This window comes from Melampsora larici-populina (assembly GCF_000204055.1).
Source record: "Melampsora larici-populina 98AG31 unplaced genomic scaffold MELLAscaffold_14, whole genome shotgun sequence".
NCBI classification, from domain to species: Eukaryota; Fungi; Basidiomycota; class Pucciniomycetes; order Pucciniales; family Melampsoraceae; genus Melampsora; species Melampsora laricis-populina.
In genome coordinates, this window is record NW_006768778.1 from 149,625 (window position 1) to 166,669 (window position 17,045).

A 17,045-nucleotide genomic window follows, 5' to 3' on the forward strand; every position below is an offset into this window, starting at 1 on the left:
GCACAATAGGAGAAGATCAACTAAGAATTCCGATCAACTCCTTCCGATTCCACACTAAGATCATTCTCAGCCTGCTCCAGTCTATCCCTTGGATTGAAAGGTATGTTCCTTTAATCTTGTTCTTTTCTCATCCTTTTCTATCTGCTGACATCATTTTATCTACTCTTTTCTTCTATCTTTTAAGGTTATCTAATTGCTCCCTGTCTTTCCCAGCCTAACTCCTTCCTTCAGTACCTATCAACTTTGATTTCTTTCTTTCTTACTCAAGGTATGTTCTTCCTTTTTCTGCTTTTCTTATTCTTTTCTTTCTCTTATTCTCTCTTTTCCAATTGATTCCTTTTAGGAATTGGTTTTGGGTTGTTCTATCTATTAGGTGGTTCCTTGGTGATTTGATCTCGGTTATCCCTCTTTCTACCCCAATCCTTTATTGTAAGTTCCTCTTCTTGTTTTGTTTCTTTTTACTTTTACAAACATTTTACTAACTTTTCAACTGCTTGTTTTTTTGTTCTTGTTTGTAATGTATTAATGTTTAAATTTCTTCTTTTTTTTCTTTTTTTTCTCTTGTAGTTTCTTACTTAGCTCCTATTATGTAATAAATTTTAAGAAACAACAATTTAAATTTTGATTTGATTAATAAAAAATCTCTTCAATATTGAATTTGAAAATCGTGAGCTGCCCAAGTTGAGAGTAAGACTGAGATGGAGATAGTGATATTTGATGGATATAAAAGGGAAGAGAAAGCAAGGCTTTTTGCTTTCCACAATGGCATCTGACTCTACAATCAATATGTATCACATTGTGTTTTCAGATCCCAATCAATACATAGTGAAGATGAATGCCAATATTAGATCATTGCAGATACTATTGTATCACCATCTCAATAGACAAAGATCAACCTTTAAGCAATTACTGTAGAAATCCTGACTTGTGGCAAATCAATTGTTGAACAACAAAAATCATCATCTTGAATCCAACTGTTGTGTTTACTGGACAAATGATTAATAATGATGTCTTTGAAGCACTACATCACATATTCTGGAACATTGCAGCTCTGCAAATCCAATGTGTGTAGGTCATGAGTGAGACAGCTCCAATTATTATGAAAGGGCCACTAAAGCAACTGATTTACTGTGATCTAGGGAGGCAAAATTTGGCATGGACTGATAGAGCAAAAATGACCAAGCCCAAGTGTGATCCTTATGATCGGGGCAACGGACTCGAGCTTGGGATATGCTCAACAGGGCTCTCAAGGGGCGTCTCTCACGCTCACACCCGGCGCCTTTTTCGTGGCTTGTGGTGTGGTGTTATGAATGCTTATACATGGAACTCGTGTAAGAGACACTTGACAGTTGGCGCACATGTCACAGGATTGTGGATCATCTAGACTTGTACACACCCTTGTATCAGAGCTTTTCTCTTCATCTGACAATCTCAATAAGACCCTGGAAGCACCTTCACTCCCGTTTCCAAGAACCTTGAGATCCCACCTTAACATATTGTCAGATCTTATAATCCAAGACAGGACTGAAGAACTCCCTCGACTTACCGATAAAATTCTCGATCTTCACAAGATTCAAGATTGAATGGTTTGAAACCAATAGTTTAGAACTAAAAAGATTACCACCGATTCGGATTCCTTCGGAACTGACGATTGACCTGCATCAACTGAACCATAACCTTAATTGTGATCTGCGACTCGTAGAACAAAGAACCACACCGAACCTTATCAAATCACCGATCTATCTGCGACACCACGGCTCCCACGTACAGCGCCCTCCCGCTAGACAACACTGACTCAGATTACGACACCGGATCAGATCCCGGAATCTCCACATGCTTCGTCGACGCCAACTCTAGTACAGGCACCGAGAAACCTGAACCTACAGGGATGGAAGAAATTGAACGTCAGCTCAACAAGCTAGCTAATTCATTAGCAGAAGAAAGATCCTTACGTGCTCAAGCCAAAGCCCGACTGGCTGCGATAGAAGCCAACCAGCAGAGAAGCCAACCTCAGGGTAACTCGATGCCAGTACCAATGAATCCTCAGCCTGCCTCGATCCCAAAGGGACCAAAGGTCTCCGTTCCTGATAAATTCAGCGGCACCAGAGGAGGACCTGCCGAGATCTTCGCGAGTCAGGTGCAATTGTACATGCTCACACACCCGCACTTATTTTTAGAAGATCGAAGCAAAGTGGTCTCCGCTCTCTCGTATCTCACGGGAGCTGCTAGCGCTTGGGCTCAGCCCATGACTCAGGAGCTGTTTGATGAGTCAACCACCCACAAGGTCACGTTCAAGCGCTTCGTCGCCAATTCCAAAGCAATGTATTTCGACACCGAGAAGAAATCCAAGGCAGAACGAGCGCTCCGTGCCTTATCTCAGAAAACTACCTAGCCGCGTATGCGCACGAGTTTAACATACACGCCGCCGCCACGGGTTGGGAAACCCCTACCTTGATCAGCCAGTTCAAACAAGGCCTTAAAAGAGAGATAAGGGTGGCCATGGTTATGATGCAAGACCCGTTCAAATCGATCAAAGATATCGCAAACCTAGCCATCAGGATCGACAGCAAGATCCACGGAGTTTCAGACCACACCACTCACACCACTACTGTCTCTGCTGATCCGAACGCAATGGACATATCAGCCAATTACGTGTGTTTAACGGACGAAGAGCGTGCTTGTCGATTACGAACTGGATCATGCTTTCAGTGCGCAAAGCAAGGTCATAGAGCTAATGTATGCCCTGACAGAAGAGCTGGTAGTGGAGGGAAAGTGAAAGGAGGATTTAAAGCTAAAATTCATGAATTAGAATCTAAATTGGCAGCTATGAGTAGTAAAGATGAAACTGTGATGGATAGAGGGGAAGGACCAAGGCGTGCTGAGGCCTCAAAAAATGGAGGGGCTCAGGCATGAATGTTGTGCCTAACCTGAGCCTGACTAGGGATTGGATTGGAGTAGATGTGGGTGCTAGTAAACTTATCAAATGTAATGAAAATGATCCTCGTTTGTTTTATCGCGCCTCTCTGTCCCACATTCCCAATCCCCAAGCCACAAAACCAAATCCTCTTTTTGCCTATTTTCTCATCGACTCCGGAGCAACTCACGACGTTCTGAATGAGTCATTTGCGGCAACATCTAACCTCCTTGCCTGAGCCACTCGTACCGACAGAATGGTAACGGGATTTGATGGTTCTAGCAGCAGATCCTCATTTGAAACATCACTTTACATCAATCAAGACTCAACCCTGACCCTGTTCATCATCACAAGAATTAAAGACACATATGATGGTATCTTAGGAATACCGTGGATAAAGAAGAACTCAGCCCGGATTGATTGGAAACAAGGACTCATTCACGACAGTACTCACGACATTGCGGCCACGGCAGTGGTTTCTTCAAGCCTGCTACAACCCTCTTTAGCCCAAGGATTGGACCCATTGAGGGACGCTAGGTGCAACAACGAGGGGATGTGTGTTTTAACAGACACGAGCACATCCCCGCAATGTGAGTTTGACACATTATTACCTTCTGTTTCACCTTGTACAGCTGGCAAGCCCCAATCTCTCCTGAATTTACAGAACCAGACCACGCCAAGAGGCATCCACGACAAGGACAAGACCGACGAACTTCTCACCGCTGACGTATGGACTCAGGCACCTCATGTCGCAGCTGCAAAAGCAGTTTTGTTAAGCCCGTCAAGACCCTCTCCCGCCCAAGGAATGGACCCAATGAGGGAAGCTAGGAGCAATAACGAGGGGATGCGTGTTTCAATAGACACAAGCACATCCCCGCGATGTGAGTTCAAACCGTTTTTGATTGCTTTGTCACCCTGTACAGCTGGCAAGCCCTGTCATTTCCCAAATTTAGAACCCCACGTCGATCAACCTGGGACAACGCCAAAGACCGGCAGGATTGCTACGAAAGGACAGCAACCAATAATTGCGGCTGACACGTCAGCCTCGTCAATTCCGACCCAAAACCCCGAAGATCTTACCAGTATACCTAAGGGGCAAGCGAGGAACTTTGACGAGGGGGCTTGTGATTCTCAAGACACAGTACAGCCCCCGCAATGTGAGTTTGATCTCCCCACTCCATCTGCGGTGATTGAATCAGCTGGCCAGCAGGAACACTTTCCAGATAACAGTCCTCCAAGTATCAACGCCGCCAACGCTTCCTGGTCAACATCCGCATGCCTAGCAGCCGACGAAAAGAAGAAAGCTGTCATCAAACCACTAGAAGAGACGGTACCAGCCTATTACCACTGTCACCTGAACATGTTTCGCAAATCTAAAGCTCAATGCCTCCCGCCTTGCCGAAAATACGACTTCAGAGTCCAACTAGTCCCAGGCGACAACCTCAGGCCAGCAGGATCATCCCACTTTCGCCAGCGGAGAACGAGGCCCTAGACGAAATGATCACGGAGGGTCTTGCTAGCGGAACTATTCGACGTACCACATCAGCGTGGGCCGCCCCAGTCCTCTTCACCAGGAAGAAGGATGGGAAGTTACGACCGTGCTTTGATTACCAAAAACTGAATGCGCTTACAGTCAAAAACAAGTACCTGCTCCCACTAACTATGGACCTAGTCAATAGTTTGTTGGACGCGGATGAATTCACCAAGCTGGATTTGCGTAATGCCTGTGGCAACCTACGTGTTGCAGAAGAAGATGAAGACAAACTTGCTTTTATATGTAAGCAGGGGCAGTTTGCACCCTTGACCATGCCTTTTGGGCCGACCGGAGCGCCGGGATATTTCCAATACTTCATCCAAGACATATTATTGGGGAGGATTGGAAAGGACACAGCCGCATTCTTGGACGACACCATGATTTTCACCAAACCTGGCGAGAATCATGAACAAGCAGTCGATGGCATATTAGACATCCTCAGCAAGCATCAGTTGTGGTTGAAGCCGGAAAAGTGCGAGTTTTCAAAGAAAGAAGTCGAATATTTAGGCCTACTCATTTCTAAGAACAAGGTTAAAATGGATCCTACAAAAGTGAAAGCAGTTAGGGACTGGCCTGCACCCCAAAACGTGAATGAATTGCAACGTTTCATTGGCTTTTCTAACTTCTACCGCCGGTTCATTGATCATTTCTCCAAAACAACAAGACCACTGCACAACTTGACCCGGACAAATGTCCCTTTTGAGTGGAACAACGAATGCAACAACGCCTTCGAGTCTCTGAAGACATCTTTCACAACGGCGCCAGTCCTAAAGATTGCGGATCCCTACCGTCCATTCCTATTAGAATGTGACTGCTCCGATTTTGCATTAGGGGCAGTCTTGTCCCAGAAGTGTAAAGAAGATGGTGAACTACACCCAGTTGCATATCTGTCACGATCGTTGGTACAAGCTGAGCGCAATTACGAAATCTTTGACAAGGAACTCCTTGCCATAGTGGCTGCCTTCAAAGAATGGCGCCACTATTTGGAGGGCAACCCAAATCGACTCGAAGTCATCGTATACACGGACCACCGGAACCTGGAAAGTTTCATGACAACAACGCAGTTAACACATTGACAGGCTTGGTGGGCAGAAACTATGGGATGCTTCAACTTCGTGATAAAGTTCAGGCCGGGTCGTAAAACTGCAAAACCAGATGCGCTGTCAAGACGACCTGATTTAAAGCCGCACGAAGACAAGAAGCTAACGTTTGGTCAACTCTTGAGACCTGAGAACATCGATCATGACTCATTCCCAACGGAACTGGCCAGCATGGAAACATTTTTTGTAGACGAGAGCATTGAACTAGAGGATGCAGAAAAGTGGTTCGAGGTAGACGTGTTGGGAGTTAGCAACGAGGAGGAGGAGGAGACCAATCATGAGAAGACGCTTACCGATGACAAGATAATCGACTTGATAAGACAAGCTAATGGTAATGACCCAAGAATGTCTGAACTCATGAACATTATCCAAAACCCAATATCATTGGACATCAAGAAAGCAGTGAAGAAGTACAAGATCAAGGACGGTATTGTATACAACTCAGGACGCATAGAAGTCCCCGAGGACAACAAGATCCAATTTGAAATCATACGAAGTTGCCATGATACACTACTGGCGGGTCACGCAGGAAGGTCAAAGACTCTAAGCCTCGTACGTCGAAGTTTTGTGTGGCCGTCGCAAAGAGCTTACGTCAACAGATACGTTGACGGGTGTGACTCTTGCTTACGAGTCAAATCAAGCACGGAACAGCCCTTCGGTACATTAGAGCCACTCCCAGTCCCAGCGGGCCCTTGGTTGGATATCAGCTACGATCTCATAACCAAGCTTCCAAAATCAAATGAGTGTGATAGCATACTAACGGTTGTTGATCGACTTACTAAGATGGCCCACTTTTTACCATGTAAGGAAAGCATGAGCGCGGAGGAACTCGCTGACTTGATGATCACAAACGTGTGGAAGCTTCATGGTACCCCAAAGACAATAGTGTCGGACAGGGGTAGCATATTTGTGTCACAGATCACCAAGGAAATTGACAAACGACTCGGCATCCGTTTATACCCTTCCACCGTGTATCACCCTAGGACGGACGGTCAATCCGAGATTGTGAACAAGGCCATTGAGCAATATTTACACCACTTTGTCTCATACCGCCAAGACGACTGGGCAACATTATTACCTACAGCCAAATTTTCGTACAACAATAAAGACCATGAATCAATAGGCGTCTCACCCTTCAAAGCGAATTACGGGTTTAATCCAAACTTCAACGCGGTCCCGTCTGCCGAACAATGCGTGCCGGCAGTGGAGGGAAGATTAAAAACACCGAGCAAAGTTCAAAAAGAACTGACTGAATGTTTGAAATTGACACAGGAGACAATGAAGCATAACTCCGACAGGACGGTACAAGACACACCAAACTGGAACATAGGGGATCAAGTATGGCTGAACTCACAAAACATTACAACTACAACTACAAGACCCGCACCGAAACTGGACTATCAATGGCTAGGTCCCTTTAGTATTAAAGAAAAGATTTCCACTTCAACGTATAAGCTGAACCTGCCTTTGTCTATGAAAGGAATACATCCTGTATTCCAATACAAGACTCGAATGAATGGGAAGTCTCAAGCATTTTAGACTGCCGCACACGACGCAACAAGAAGGAATACCTTGTGAGTCGGAAGGGGTACAGTGCCGAGCATAACTCGTGGGAACCAGTAGCAAACCTCAAGAATTGTCAAGAACTAGTGAAGGAATTCAATAATCTATTTCCACAGGCGTCAAGGAGGTACAGAAAAAGGAGAAGAATGTGAGAGGGTAAGCTTTTTCCCAATGGGTTTTTTAATGCTACCCGGGGAGGAATGCAGAACTTGCAAGAGGAAGTTTGGGCATCAAAGGGGGGATAATGTTATGAATGCTTATACATGGAACTCGTGTAAGAGACACTAGACAGTTGGCGCACATGTCACAGGATTGTGGATCATCTAGACTTGTACACACCCTTGTATCAGAGCTTTTCTCTTCATCTGACAATCTCAATAAGACCCTGGAAGCACCTTCACTCCTGTGTCCAAGAACCCTGAGATCCCACCTTAACATGTGGCCATGGCCATGGCCTACACCCGGTGTGGCCCACCATAGTCAGGCCACAACTAGTCAGGGCCTTCCTGTGGCGCCCCAGCTTCGCCATAGCTTGATCAGCAATTCGAGACACAACATATCAAGAACATGTTAAACACCAATAAAATGCCACCATCCCCTAGGGCTCTGGATATTCACCACGCAAGTCAATATGAGTATAACTCTCCCTTATTGCAACGTTCAAGAACACTACATGTAAGATCTCCAGCTAACCCCACGGAAAGCACCAGTACTTCAACTGATAACTCAGACAACCTCTACAAACGCTTGGAAACAACTCAAGAGTCAATCAAGAAGCGGACCTCCTGGATATGGCAATACTTTAAAGCTGGTATTGCCAGAGGCAAGATCAAATATATTTGTAAGCTTCCCAGTGCATATTCAACAAGTGATTTGTGTAGTACTACAATTGTCACAGACCCCAAAGGGTGTACCAAGTCTCTCAGTCGTCATCTTGAGCAACAACATAGATTGAGATCAAGCAACTAAATCAAGCAGCTTGAGGAACGGGAATCAGCTGGCATGGTATTATTTTTTCTACACTCTTCTTCATCCAATCATGTGTTCTAATATCACCATCTAACATGTTTAAAAATCACTTTAGGACGCATTGTCACCAGATTCTTTCCAGAAAGCACATGTCACAAGGTGCCAGATCCCCCCTCGACGTCGAGGGGGGCTAGAGTCTTGCAACAGTCTTGCAATTGCATCACAATTGTGTTTCATCTGAGCAGCTCAGATATGCATGGTTCTGCCTGTTCCACCGCCTTAGCTCAATTAAGTATTCATCAACAACCCTGCACGTTCAGCCATTGAACTTTATGGAACATAGGGCTGTCGAGAGGACCAACACTGATCAGTCTCAGTTGCCATTTCACAGCCTTTCCCAACTGTTTCATACCCTGTGAAATAACTCACATCTCTGACACATACATAACCCTGGCATGGCACCTTTACCAACATCTCCCCTCCCGCTCGGTGCCTCATCACGGTTCTCCCCCGACTGGGTTCAAAGAGGTTGGAATCCGGCAATTGATCATGTTAGACATAACTTAGCTACTTTTGGTCAGATTAGAGGTTAGTTTTTCGAGAACATCTTACCAAAGCTTGATGTCTTGTTGATGTTGATGGGTTCCTTTTTTGCCAAAAACAAATAGGTGGTAGGGTGAGAAGTGCTAGCTTTGTGAAAAAATCAAGACATTCGATGATGAAAGGAAAAGGAATTCATACTGGAGCTTTATAATGACGATGGTAAGTAGATTTCAAACCCTTCACACACCAAGAAAACAGTCTTGAATGAGGTTGTGATCTTTTTCTTAGGTACCTACGTTGGTGGTGACATCCATATCCTTCAAGAAATGGAACGTCTTCTCAACGAAGACAATCAGATTTAGCAGGTTGGAATTTGATTGACTTCGGTTTCGACTGTGAATCTATGGATTAAAAACGTTGCAATCCATCCTGATACTGATCCTAATGATGTAAGAAACTTCTGTCTTTTCGTTTCTCTTGATTGAGGAATTGGGAATCTAATTTCTTCAACCACCATTGTCGTAATTACCTTGCTGATGTCTTGACCGTCTTTTGTATCGCATACATATGTTTACCACGATCAATAGCTTACCGATTAATGACTTTCGAAATAGCACGTTTGAGCTTGCACACAAATTATCTCACTATGCACTCCTCATATGTAGCACTTCTTTCTACAAACCCACAGAAACTCCCATTGGATTGGAAGTCATTCGTGAATGAGGCAGAGCTTTTCAACAACACAATGATAATTGTAGCTGGAGGTCAACCCGACTCTGTGTTCAACTCTTCGGACGACTTGGTGAAATTGGCTGGTGCCGCTTGTCATTTAGAAGTACAAGTCTTGGTGGACCAATACGGAAATGCAATCAGTTTATTTGGTAGAGATTGTTCAGTCCAACGTCATCATCAGAAAATCATTGAAGACGCTCCGGTCACTATTGCTCCTACTGATACATTTGAACAGATGGAGAAGGCAGCAGTTTGATTGGCGAAGTTGGTGGGATATATCTCTACTTGAACTACTGAGTCCCTTTACAAGGCCTCGACTGATAATTTCTATTTCCTTGAACTCAAACCCCATCTACAAGTCAGTTTTTTTTGTTTTCGACCGAACTGTACCTTTTTGGGCATTTCTGATCTTGCTACAAAATGATAGGTCAAACATCCCACTACAGAAATGGTCTCAGGTGTGAACTTGCCAGCAGCTCAACTTCAAATCGCCATGGGAATTCCATTACATCAAATCAGATATATTTCTACCTTGTACGGCAAAAACCATATGGAACCTCTTCCAGCGAATTCAAATTCAATTTACCACACTCTTCACAAACTCGGCATACATCTATGCCCAAGAGACACGTTGTCGCTGTCCGTGCCGAGAACTCTGGTCAAGCTTTCAAACCTTCCTCTGGAAAGCTACAACGACTTAACTTTAGCTCTGAAATGAATGTTTGGGGATATTTCTCAGTTGGAACAGCTGGTGGACTCCATGAGTTTGCTGATTCACAAGTTAAGTTTTTTGGAATACACAAAAAAACAAACCAAAAGATAAGATTGAAATCACAAAAACTTTGAGAAATTTTTCTAAGCTGTTTTAATAATTGTAGTTGAAATATGATCTGACATTTGTTGTGGAGAAGTAGTAGCAGTAGTAGCCCCACTAAGCACAGCTTCAAGTAAAGAAGTAGTAGAACTAAGGAAAACCCCAAAACCAAAGCAAACCCAAAAATCAATCCACCATGAAAAACCACTTTCAAAGTAAGACATATTCAAGATTGATGACTTACTCATTATCAACACCTACACCTCAAACAATTCTACCTTGTTGATGTCTAATTCAAAGATAGAAGCCGCTTTGGTTTCACTAAACGATCCGGGTCAATTTTCAGCATAAGTAACTACATCTAATAACAATATACCCAAATGATTTTTTAATGCATCAAGCATTGCACTAACAGGTCCATTATCAACTGAAATTTCAAGTTCTTTACCATTATCTTTGATATTTGCTTTAACGATCTTACGTGCTGGAATTGAATCTGATGAATTGGGTTTTCAATTAAATTTGACATTGAATAATCAATCAATTCATATCAACCATGATGTCCTTCTCCAAAATGATATGCAGTTCAAAATGCTTTTGTAATATCTCCTACTGTCATTTCTAGTCCAGTTCGATCTGCTAAATCTTGTATGATTCCATAAAATGAAACTTTCATCTTTCTAGGTAAATCAATTCCAAGTGATTCAAGTATAAGATAAGCTACACCAGGCTACACCTCCTTTACCAGATTGAGAGTTAACTCTAATAACCGCTTCATAATCACATCCGATATCATGAGGATCGATGGGAAGATAAGGCATATTCCAAACTGATGGTTCTCCAGAACTAGAGTTTTGTAATGTGAATCCTTCTTTAATAGCATCTTGATGAGATTCACTAAAAGCAGTAAAGACTAATTTTTTAATTGTTTTATTGGGCCATTGTTGATTTGGTAAATTTACAATTGATGATGGTTGATATTTTTCTGATGGTCTCGATGAAAACAAAAAAACATAATGTTAACAAGAGCCGTCAGTGAAAACCAAATACGAAGCAAACTTAAGACTAGTTGGAAAACAAACCTCGTGGGAAAGGTTCAGAGCACCGGACACAGCACTTGTACCTAGTCGTTAATCCATGTTTGTTGGAGAGAAGGTTGACTCAAACTTTCAGTTCAGATACAAAATACATGGTTTTTCATTTCGGTGAATGTATGAGTGGTGGATGGGTGTTACTCAAACGTTTGAAACACGTAGAGTTTGTGTTTTGGGGTTTGGGGTTTGTCCTCCACCCGGTACCTGCTCTCTTGTCCATTGTACAAAAGGTCTTGAAGAATTGAAGGATGAGAGACAAGATGTCTGCCATGTGATACTACATATGGGTTCATGGAGGTATTTTGACATTTTCCCGCGTGAAATGTTGAAGTTCAGTTTTCCAGAAAGGCTCATCCAGTTTTCTGAGCGGAATTTCTGTTGAATGAGGAGTTCAGCCAGAGCTGAGAGCCCAAAGATGGTTGGGCTTCTGATCATGGAATTCTTGCCTAAGCCACTGGCTAAGGCCAGGACACACAAAGGAAAATGGGATTGGACACATGTGCAACATATTTGCGAGGCTGTCAACCCCCCTCAACGTTGAGGGGGGATCTGGCGGTCCTTGTGTGTTGAGGTGTGCATTGAGGATGAGTTGCCCTTTCAATTTGTCAACTCTAACACATTACCAAATCTCTGTCTACTTCTCAACAAAAATACTACCCCCCTTTTTATAACACCCACTGCATTGAAAGACAAGATATTTGGAACCTTTAGTCTTTATCAAGCACACCTTGTAGAACACCTTTGTCCTATCAATCATATCAGTCTCACTTGTGATTCCTGGACTTCTCCAAATCACAAATCAGTATTGGGGGTTACTGCACATTGGATTGACCAAAATTTCAAGCTGAAAAACACAATTCTTTCACTTGTGGAAATCCACGGTTCACACAGTGGTCAAAACATAGCCAGCCATCTCCCTGGTGTCCTCGATCAGTTCTCATTGCGCTCTAAACTGTACTGCATCACTGCGGACAATGCCTCAAACAACAATACTCTTGCCAGTTCCCTCAAAGATATCATTCCACAATTCTTACGTTCTGAACACCTCAATGGCTGCATAGCTCATGTAATCAATCTTGGAGTAGGAGATTGTCTCAAGTACTTCACCAACAGTCTAAAGCCAAATGGCACGAATGTACCCTAGGATTCTGGGGAAAATTTCAAGCTAGTTGTTTCACAAAAGATGGCATGTCTTCTTCATAAGATCAATGAAATTACAAACAAGTACAAAAACAGCCCACCATTTGCAAAACACATTTGTAACATAGCATCACAGACTGCTGGAATTGGGAAACCACTTGGACTGCTAACAGAATGCCTGACTCCTTGGAACTCACTCTGTCATTTCTGTGCTCTAGCACTATGAATGAAGTCAGTAATCAACTTTGAACCTGATAACAATTCACAATACATCAACATGCAAATCAGTGAATCCAAATGGGATTTACTCAATGCCCTTGTTAGATTTTTACAACTGTTTGAAAAGATCACATCTGACCTTTCAGCTGTGGAATACTCCACCTTCTGCTTGGCAGTTCTACGTTATGAGGAAATGTTGAGAGGTCTTGAGGCTGTGAGTAAATTGCATCATCTTCAGTTTCCTACAACTTGTTCTCACAACTTGCCTCCTGATTACAGGCCATGGAAGTTTCAGCAGACAATATATCTGGTCTCTGATCTGCTTTGCAACCCATGTACAATAAGCTTTTAATCTACAGGAACAATGCAATCCAAAAGAAGACATACACCATAGCTGCAGTCCTTGATCCCCGGAAAAAACTTGAAATGATTTGTCCTGAAATCCTATCACGCAAAGAGGTCAAGGATTTGATCAACTTTGAGTGTATTCAATTAGGAATCACAGCCACTGTCAAATCACTTGAAGCTAACCCAATGTTCTTAAGCTTTGACTTGGACAATTGATAGGATACCAGCATCTCAACCTGTACGTCAACTTTGAGATGAAATCTCCTCCTATCTCAACCGTCCTGTCGAGCCAAACAGCATCACAACTTTAGGATATTGGCAACTCAACTCCACTCATTATCCTCACTTAGCCAAGCTACACTAGCCATTTCAGCAACTAGTGTTCCTTCTGAAAGCAGCTTCATGGATGCTGGTTGTGTCATGGATGACTTCAGATGCTTGATGAAAACTTACACACTCATGGAACAAGTCTGCTTGGAAAGCTGGATGAAACTGCTCAAATGAGAATTTTATAGTTCATCTTAGTTTTGGCTCATCAGACTCCAATCTCTCTGTGCTAACCTACAAAACAAAAACCACAACAGATCCATGATAAATCAAAACCTAAGAAATTGGACCACATTGACTTGTTTAGAATGATTTTTCAATAAAATTCTACATTGTGAGATACATCGATAAATTGAATTGATTTGTTGTGATTTTGAACATGAATAGAATTTTCAAAACTTTTTGAAACTTCCTCTGTTTGTCATACTCCAAATACAAAAAGAAACAGTTTCAAATATTGAGATACAATGTTAACTTGAAGGTAAGAATGAATTAACCTTGAAATATGTTGATGTTTTCTAAATTATCCAAATGCAGTCATTGTGAAATTAAAAACTATCCAATTTGAGCCTCTTTGCTGGTATAGATACAGGATGGTTGAGAAGGGTTCTGAGGAGGGTGAACACTTGAGTAGAGTCGCCAATGATTGAATCGAGTCACTTTTGAGTTGATGTGTTGAGTTGTTGAGGTTTGGTTTCCATATTGGAGATTGATGTTTTCTGTTTTCTCGCATTGGCTGTCTGCACATGCGCCCTGAAAGGGCCATTCCGTGGCTGGTTGGGTTGTGACGCTGGCACAAGGATCGACCCAGGTCCATGTAGCAGATATCTCCAGGGAGAAGAGGGCCCTGTCAAGGGAGGTCACGTGACCTAGATCAGATGGGATTCAAATGAGACAGAGCGTCTATGGAAACGAACGGACTTGCCCTGACTAGGGATTTCCCTCTTGACTTGTCAAGATCTTTTTGTCGTTGTTTCTCTTAGACTTTTGATTTCCTCCCTAGGAAATTGTCTCTCTCTTTTCCTTGTCTCTCTGTTTCAAACTCTTCTACGTAGCCTCTGCTGTTCTGAGCTTCTCTAATTTCAAAATCTCTTTATCAGTATTACTAAGTAAAAAGTGATCATTCCATCAAGCGTGATATATTCTGCAACAGTTTGCCTAATTATGTTTAAAATTTGTCAAGCGTGATCTACTCCGCGACAAGATCGCGTGATATATTCCGCAAAAAATTGGATTATGAGAATTATCTAAAATAAAAACCTTGTAAAACAGTGTGATATATTCCACCAAAAAAATTTGTATAAGAGCATAAAATTTCTTAACGTTATACTAATACGAAAAATTTCTTCTTGTTAAATTAATTCCGTTTGTAATAGGCTTCTTGATAGGTCAAGCAAAGAAAGCATTAAAAGTAGGAGATGAATCACTATTAGAACATATATTGAATTCTATGGAAAAAGCTGAAGATGCAAAGATTACCTCAAAAGTGATAGATGAATTTAATCCTCTGAAGAACTACAAGAAAGGAGAAACGTCATGTTCAGGTTTAAGAGGTTTTACAGAGTTTTGGGATAATCGTCGGAAAAAATTAGATTTCCACTTACCTTTAACAATCTTTAACAAAGGATGGATTGAATTAGACACTATGGTTTCTACCGGTAACAATTCAAAGAAGAAAGACAAAATAACTGGTCAAATTCGAGAAAGCAAGTGGTGGTTGTCTTTTGCGGATTGGACATGTGCTAGACAATTGATGGTCAAGTACATCAAACAACAATACAAGCATTTAGATCTTGGTAAATAGTAAGATCATCATAATGAAAAAAAATAGATAGATGACTACCAACTAATATGTATATCTTTGTGTTATACAGTCTAGAAGAACATTTCGAATACGTGCAACAGCTAAGCTTCCGGCATGGATGGGTCACACCTTTTAGATACGACATAGCAGTGAGGACAGATGTTATGTGTAAGCATGTGAATGGAGCTCCAGGTGATCCGTCTGTAAAGCGGGTCGAATTTCTAGAGGACGCTTTGGCTGGGACCAATCTCTTAAGAGACGGAATAAATATGAAATATGACAATCGTAAGTTATTGTAAAATTTGCAAATTGGCATGGATCTTAACAATCATGATTATTTGATTTATTTATCTAATTTGTAAACAAAAATTTTTGATTAGCGTATGCAAAAGGACATGAGAAAGAGAGATTTAGTCCAATCACAGGAGATAGATATCCATTTGGAAAGAATCACAATTCAACTAATCTATCAGTTGAAGTAGAAGAAGATGTAATGTTGAATTCTGCAATTGACGAGAAAAGATTGTGATCATATTTTAGACATATGTAACTTACAAATGATAAGCCAAGTGATCAAGAAGGATATACAAGAATGACGTAAATGCACTAAAATGACGTCAACTCAAAAATCATTTCACTTATAACATTAGCTCCAACTCGATTCACTTCTCTTTCCCCATCTTTGGGAAGAGAAGTGAGTACATTTTCATCTTTTCTTCTTTTCCATTCTTATTCAAATATACAAGTTAATGTTTTCATATTTCTCAACTCGTGTTCAATGTTCTGGTTATCGTATCATATAGATCTTATCCTCTTTGTTGCACCGAAGATCAGTTATCAAATATTGATAACTTAATCAACTTATTATTTAACCTGAACCTCTTTAATTAGGTATTAATTGCTTCCTTATCTAATCTATCTTTTTCCATTATCTCTAATCTCACTATTATTGTTTTAGGTCAGAGACTTTATCTTTATCAGAGCTTGTCAAGCAGAGTGTTTATTGTGCTTTAGTGTATGCTATCAGGTGAATAAATTCAATCTTTGGGAAGAGAAATCTTATCCTCTTTGTTGCACCGAAGATCAGTTATTGAATATCAATAACTTAACTAACTTATTATTTAACCTGAACCTCTTTAATTAGGTTAGAGACTTTATCTTTATCAGAGCGTGTCGAGCAGAGTGTTTATTGTGCTTTAGCGTATGCTATCAGGTCAGAGACTTTATCTTTATCAGAGCTTGTCGAGCAGAGTGTTTATTGTGCTTTAGCGTATGCTATCAGATCTGTATTCTCAAACTTCAATACATTCTTATGTAAATTATTTGAAAGTACCAGGTAATCAAAACAGCAAAAATTATAGAAACAATAGACGTAACAATCAGGGAAAAAATCTAAGACGATCACCTTCTCCTTACTCAAAAGATATGAAAGGAAAAGAAAAACAGAACCTGAATCCAGCTTACAAGGGTAGAAATTACGATGAAAATTATCAAGCCAATAAAAATAAATCGGCTGATACAATACAATCTTTGTCTAAGGACAAATTGTAAGCTGATACGTATTACCATTGTAATATCGTTTTGTCATGTGTATTTATGATTAGATTTCAACTTTTTTGTTTTCTCTGAACGATTTGTAAATGTGGGGGTTATGTGTAATGAAAATGTTGAACGCCTTACCAAAAGGATTCCTCAAAAACAAAAAATTGAAGGAAAAGACACATCTATCTATGACAAATCTAAAATTTGGCCTTCCAGGGTGTGATGTGTAATGAACGTGAAATCTTGGGAGAGAGAATTAGAGAGATTTGGTTTATTAACGGATTACCTATATGTTTTAGATGGATTTATTGAAGGTTTTCATCAAGGAATTCCCAAGCACAAAATCAAAAATATGAAATGGTTCTCACCTCCAAATCACAAGTCAGCACTAGATGCTAGAGA

General features: G+C 41.3%; 2 protein-coding genes across 2 annotated transcripts; one reads left to right on the forward strand and one right to left on the reverse strand.

The window, feature by feature from the left end:
- Nucleotides 1–9,368: 9,368 nt before the first annotated feature.
- MELLADRAFT_85378 (uncharacterized protein) lies at nucleotides 9,369–10,201 on the forward strand (the record flags this gene model as incomplete). Its single annotated transcript, XM_007408835.1, has 4 exons — nucleotides 9,369–9,605; nucleotides 9,654–9,713; nucleotides 9,783–9,889; nucleotides 9,982–10,201. 4 exons carry the CDS (start codon nucleotides 9,369–9,371, stop codon nucleotides 10,199–10,201), a joined length of 624 nt encoding a protein of 207 aa, XP_007408897.1.
- Nucleotides 10,202–10,873: 672 nt separating this feature from the next.
- Nucleotides 10,874–11,184, reverse strand: MELLADRAFT_85379 (uncharacterized protein; the record flags this gene model as incomplete). The annotated part of the gene is made up of 2 exons (XM_007409104.1): nucleotides 10,874–11,066; nucleotides 11,132–11,184. The coding sequence occupies 2 exons, from the start codon at nucleotides 11,182–11,184 to the stop codon at nucleotides 10,874–10,876; spliced, it is 246 nt and encodes an 81-aa protein (XP_007409166.1).
- Between the last annotated feature and the right edge of the window lie 5,861 nt (nucleotides 11,185–17,045).